This window comes from Temnothorax curvispinosus, unplaced genomic scaffold (genome assembly GCF_003070985.1).
Source record: "Temnothorax curvispinosus isolate PA1 unplaced genomic scaffold, ASM307098v1 QBEX01012968.1, whole genome shotgun sequence".
In the NCBI taxonomy this organism is placed as follows: domain Eukaryota; kingdom Metazoa; phylum Arthropoda; class Insecta; order Hymenoptera; family Formicidae; genus Temnothorax; species Temnothorax curvispinosus.
In genome coordinates, this window is record NW_020222748.1 from 1 (window position 1) to 6,224 (window position 6,224).

Genomic DNA, 6,224 nt, shown 5'->3' on the forward strand with positions numbered 1-6,224 from the left:
ACAAGTGGTAGACGTAATCTTTGTATCTCGAAAAATATGTTCTCTGTAATTGGCGCTGTAATTTAAAAAGAGATATCATTTCTTTTTTGTAATTGTAATAATAGATCACTTGAAGCGCGACTCATTTTTGATAAGGTAACGTAATTTTGTGATGTGTATCACTTGAGTTATAATTTTTTGGAAATAAAATTACTACTGCTTAGGTTTTTTCGAGATTTTTGGAGATACAAAGATTACGTCTACCACTTGTTACTTAGGTTTTTTCGAGGTATAATACTACCACTTTGGTTTTTTTCGAGGTAAAGATAGGGGAGACCGGGGCTGGTTGTGACATTTTTTCTATAAAGTGTCTCAACTCTTTGATTATGTTGTTCTTATAAATGAATCTAGGCTTGCTAGATTCAGTAACTAATCGGGATTTAAATTTAATAATAATTTTATCTAACGGCTCATTAGAAATTATATAAATTTAAAAATTCTGAAAAAAGAGACATGTAACTTATTATCCCACACCAGGGGCTGGTTGTTACACCACACGGGGTAAATTGTTTTAATTTTAAGATTAAATATTAAAACAAAAATATTTGTAAAGTTTATAAAAGTAAGGTTTATTGTAAACAGAAGAAATTAGAGAGTATATACCACAACATACACATTTCTGCTTATTTAGATAACAAGTGCTAGACCAATAAACAAACCTGCGTTTTTGACGGCTGCTTGTCCGGGCTCCTCTCACAAGAACGCCAGCGCCACTAGCTCGCGCGGTATGTCTTCCGACACTGGCGTGATCATTTTCTCTTTCTAACGTTACTATAGCGTTTTCGGTTTAGCTACCGTTGGCACTGTAACAACCTACCCGTGTAACAACCAGCCCCAGTCTTCCCTACTACTGTTTAGGTTTTTTCGAGATTTTTCAAGATACAAAAATTACGTCTACCACTTGTTACTTAGATTTTTTTTAGGTATAATACTACCACTGTTTTTTTTTCGAGGTAACAATATATACACTACTATGCGTGTACATACTTGGCGCCTTTCTTTACCTTTTTTTTAAAAAAGGTAATTTTGTACGGATATCACGCCTTTTTGTAGTATTACGCATTTTATGAACAGTATGTACAGGGTGTTATTTCGAGGTATAATACTACCACTTTGTTTTTTTTTCGAGGTAACAGCATAATACATATACACTACTATGCGTGTACTTGGCGCCTTTTTTTACCTTTTTTTTGAAAAAGGTAATTTTGTATGGATATCACGCCTTTTTGTAGTGTTACGCATCTTAATCTTAACAGAAAAAAATTACACCTTATGAAGAAATGTGTCTGAAGTTGTTAATATATATAATATAGACATTGCCGGACATTGCTTTTATGTAAAATATGCATTTATATTATGTTGCTTGTAAAAATTATTTCTTATCAACTTTTTCCAAAAATAATCAATTGTGAAACATTTTAAAACTAAAACCAATTCGCTATCTGTATTTTAACTGGTACTTTACTCTTGTACGTATGGGGTACTCACGTTCGAGTTGGCCAAAGGCCGTGTTTTTATTTTTCCGCTACGTGTCCTACGAGCGGAAATATTGCGACGCAAAGTTGAAATGTGAAAATATTATATTAAGATATTTCTACTAACGTCGACGTCTCTCAATATATGACATATATATATCAAAGAAATGTAACTTTGACTTTTTCGACACTGGTCAATAGACTTATCGGTCAGGAAGAAGATTTCTATTTAGGTAAATTAGAAAATAATATTAACAGGTCGCTTATCGCAATTTTTTATTTTTTATTTAGTAAGATAGAAAAAATTTTATAACTATCTAACAAACAGTAATACAGCATTGCTCTACATAGATTTTTGTAGTAAATTTACCGCTCTACAAAAAATATTTTTTATCATTTTTTTATAAATTCAACCGTTCAAAAGATATTCAAAGTTAAAGTTTGATAAATATAAAACTTGTTTTTGCTTCTTATAAATTTTGTATCATATCGATTATCAAAAATTATGAAATAATTAATACATATTTTTGTAGAAAATTAACGATCTACAAAAAAGGTCTTATATTTTTTTCATAAATAAAATCATTTAGACGATATTAAGGTTTAATGTTCAAAGTGTATAAAAATTACTTTTTTTTCATATTAAATAAATAAAGCTCAGAATTTTGTTATAATATGAAAAAAAAGAATAATTTTTATACACTGAACTTTAAACTTTAAACCTTAATATCGTCTAAATGATTATATTTATGAAAAAAATATAAGAGACCTTATTTGTAGATCGTTAAATTTTCTACAAAAATATGTATTAATTATTTCACAATTTTTGATAGTCGATATTATAAAATTTATCAAACTTTAACTTTGAATATCTTTTGAACGGTTGAATTTATGAAAAAATGATAAGAGATCTTTTTTGTAAAGCAATAAATTTACTACAAAAATCTATGTAAAGCAATGTTGTATTACTGTTTGTTAGATAGTTATAAAATTTTTTCTATCTTACTAAATAAAAAATAAAAAATCGCGATAAGCGACCTGTTAATATTAATTAATATTAAAGGCTCAAACTTTAACAGGTATCTTATTTTACCCTCCTGCAAGTATATATGCTATTCGTGAAATAAAAAAAAAGCATAGTTCTTTTAAGAAAAAATATGTAACATCAACAATGTATAATCAACCGACATTATATATATTTTAACTTTTATTTATTGTATTACAATTATTAATAAAATTATATAATTTCCTTCATTCACGGTCGTACTTATTCGTATCCTGCGCCGTGACATGTCATAAGTACGTTCCGAGCTCATGTGTGCCAATGGGCCTGCTTAGTCTGCCTAATTCTCTATTAACATTTTTTGTCATATTTTGTAAAGGTTTATCTATGGTAATTTCATAAAGGAATCATTCCGCCGCACATGATAAAAATTGGAATACATTATACGTAGAGTTTAAAAATGTAAAGATTTTTTGCATAAATACATTGTCATATTTATATTTAACAGACTGTTAAATCTACATATAATTTTCTGCAAAAACTAATGATGTTACAATCACGCCAATATTTGTTTTACTGCCCTAAAAAATAAACAAAGTTTTATATATATTTCATAAATATACATTTCAAACATAAAGAAACGAGTAAGAATTAAAATAACAATTTTAGCCGAATAAATATATTACAACTTCTCTCTACAACTAATTTTGCATGTGAATATCTTAATGGGGACAAAAAAATAATTTGAAAATGTTCTTTATCAATTCTTTTACAAACTGCGGAGAGAGTATTACAAGATACATGTGGTACAAGAATAAAAGTAAAGTTTTATGGAAATGCACCTATCGGATTCTACAAATACAAATATCCTAAGAAGCTTTGCGAGCAAGGAAGTTATGGTGCTAAAATATTTTATTTCTTAGCCAAACATATGGATGGAGATATCAACAATAACGTAAAATACCAGTGGTTGGATCATGAAGAATTAGAAAAAGTATTACCTACTGGAGTACAACAGAATATTTCACAATTTATGTTTACGTAAAGAATAATAATAATAATATAAAATATTAAACTCATTCTTTGATCTCTTATTATTAATATTGTCTATTATTACCGTAATATTAACATTATAGTTAGAGAAATATTTAAAATAATTGCAAATACAAAATAATAAAATAACGGACAACGAGAGGTTCAAACCTTCTTGAATTAGCGACGGTTTGTCTATCTTCGTTCTCTACGCCTAGTGCTTTTGGAAGCGGAGCAGCTCCTCCGGTCATTAAAACTAAGAACATTTTCTTTTCTTTTGCGCTATTCGAAAAATCGACAACCACACCGCCATAAAAGCCAGCTTTTGTGGCTTGTGCTGTGATTAATTCAACCTGTTCACCGTTCTCTGGATAGAATTGTAACACTGCTCTTGCGCTTCTTGACAGGCATGCATACAACGTTGAGAAGAAACGATATAAACGTTTTGTAGGATTGTGCGAAGTTTTGCTTGCATAGCACAACCACTGAAGCGCAGAAATACTGACAGCCCCATCAAACGTACCAGCTTTAAATGGCAATCCTTGACCTATATCTCCCAAAATTAAGTCACCATCTAATTCTCTTTCAACAGCTACGTCTAAAAATAATGTGTTAATATAATTATATATTAAGATATATATATATATATATATATATATATATATATGCATATGTTACATATACTGTAAAAAAATATTCTTAAAATATAACTGTATTGCAACATAATTAAAATACCAAGCATAGCTGAAGAGATGTCCACACCTATCCATATGTGTCCCTGATCTTCCAATACACTGCCACTGAGCCCTGACCCACAACCGATATCCAAAAGCAAGCAGCTCTGATCTTCAGGTAGCACAAGAAGTTCTATAGCACGTTCACACATCTGTACTTGAATTTCTATTATACGAGAGCTGCAAAAACATGGATTTTATTATGAAGATATAGTAAATATCTAGGTAATTCGTATAAAAATTTCATATAGACATACCCATCTCTCTACAACTAATTTTGCATGTGAATATCTTATATATATATAATGGGGACAAAAAAATGATTTGAAAATATTCTTTATCAATTCTTTTACAGACTGCGGAGAGAGTATTACAAGATACATGTGGTGCAACAATAAAAGTGAAGTTTTATGGAAATGCACCTATCGGATTCTACAAATACAAATATCCTAAGAAGCTTTGCGAGCAAGGAAGTTATGGTGCTAAAATATTTTATTTCTTAGCCAAACATATGGATGGAGATATCAACAATAACGTAAAATACCAGTGGTTGGATCATGAAAAATTAGAAAAAGTATTACCTACTGGAGTACAACAGAGTATTTCACAATTTATGTTTACGTAAAGAATAAAATATAAAATATTGAACTCATTCTTTGATCTCTTATTAATATTGTCTATTATTACCGTAATATTAACATTATAACGGACTCCTAATATCCTTTTTAAAGAAAAATATTCCCCTTTACACAAACATTTATGCACAGTCACAATTATTAAATTTCATGTTTGATATTCTTTAACAAAAAAATTTTTTAAGCACATATTTTTCGTTATTAAAGAAAATATTTTATCCATATATTATTTTTAAGTAGTAGTTTAATTATATAGAAACAGACAAAAATTAATTAGATCAATTTTATCAATTTTTTAATTTATAATTAACATTATAAATTATAAAAAAAAAATTATTAAAATAGTGTTTTTTATATTAACAAAGTATATCTTACAATTAGAATCTCCCGGGTCTCTTTCGTCCAGTATATTTGGAGTCATCTCTAACTTCTTTTCCTTGCCGGCGCCGCCTTTCTTTCTTCTCTAAAATCCAGTCCTTACTTTTCTTCAATGATTTACCCTTGGCTTTCTTTATGTATTCCCTATGTACAAAAAAATTATCACAATTTTTGGAAGGTAAAATAGAGAAATAATAGATATAACAGACAACGAGAGGATCAAACCTTCTTGAATTAGCGACGGTTTGTCTATCTTCGTTCTCTACGCCTAGTGCCTTTGGAAGCGGAGCAGCTCCTCCGGTCATTAAAACCAAGACCATTTTCTTTGCTTTTGCGCTATTCGGAAAATCGACAACCACACCGCCATAAAAGCCAGCTTTTGTGGCTTGTGCCGTGATTAATTCAACCTGTTCACCGTTCTCTGGATAGAATTATAACACTGCTCTTGCGCTTCTTGACAGGCATGCATACAACGTTGAGAAGAAACGATATAAACGTTTTGTAGGATTGTGCAAAGTTTTGCTTGCATAGCACAACCACTGAAGCGCAGAAATACTGACAGCCCCATCAAACGTACCAGCTTTAAATGGCAATCCTTGACCTATATCTCCCAAAATTAAGTCACCATCTAATTCTCTTTCATCACAGCTACGTCTAAAAATAATGTAATGTGTTAATATGATTATATATCATTTTTCACGCAAATTTTTACAGACAGCGTTACTAGCAACGTGCACAACTTCATTTGAGGTTATAATTGGGTACAACATTCATCGCACGATACTGTTATACGTGCAAATCGGAAACGTACCTCGAGTCCAGCTCTTCTGCGATCAACGAAGTCGGGATCGAACGTGTCAGTCGTCACTTTCTGCCAAGCGTAGAGAACCTTCTGTTCCGGCAGCGGTGCAATGGTAACACGATGTAG

At 30.5% G+C, this 6,224-nt stretch overlaps 1 protein-coding gene and 1 pseudogene across 1 annotated transcript; both read right to left on the minus strand.

The window, feature by feature from the left end:
- Positions 1-3,644: 3,644 nt before the first annotated feature.
- Positions 3,645-5,370, minus strand: LOC112462937 (probable 18S rRNA (guanine-N(7))-methyltransferase). The gene is made up of 3 exons (XM_025029031.1): positions 5,294-5,370; positions 4,285-4,463; positions 3,645-4,147 (listed from the first exon to the last, which is right to left on the minus strand). The coding sequence occupies exons 2-3, from the start codon at positions 4,433-4,435 to the stop codon at positions 3,666-3,668; spliced, it is 633 nt and encodes a 210-aa protein (XP_024884799.1). The 5' UTR covers positions 4,436-4,463; positions 5,294-5,370; the 3' UTR covers positions 3,645-3,665.
- Positions 5,004-6,136, minus strand: LOC112462938 (annotated as a pseudogene).
- Positions 6,137-6,224: the final 88 nt, after the last annotated feature.

Coding starts and splice junctions, on each gene's coding strand:
- LOC112462937 (XM_025029031.1), bottom strand. CDS start 4,435: ATGTGTGAACGTGCTATAGAACTTCTTGTGCTACCTGAAGATCAGAGC. Junction 4,148..4,284: donor CATCTCTTCAGCTATGCTTG/GTATTTTAATTA, acceptor CATTATTTTTAG/ACGTAGCTGTTGAAAGAGAA.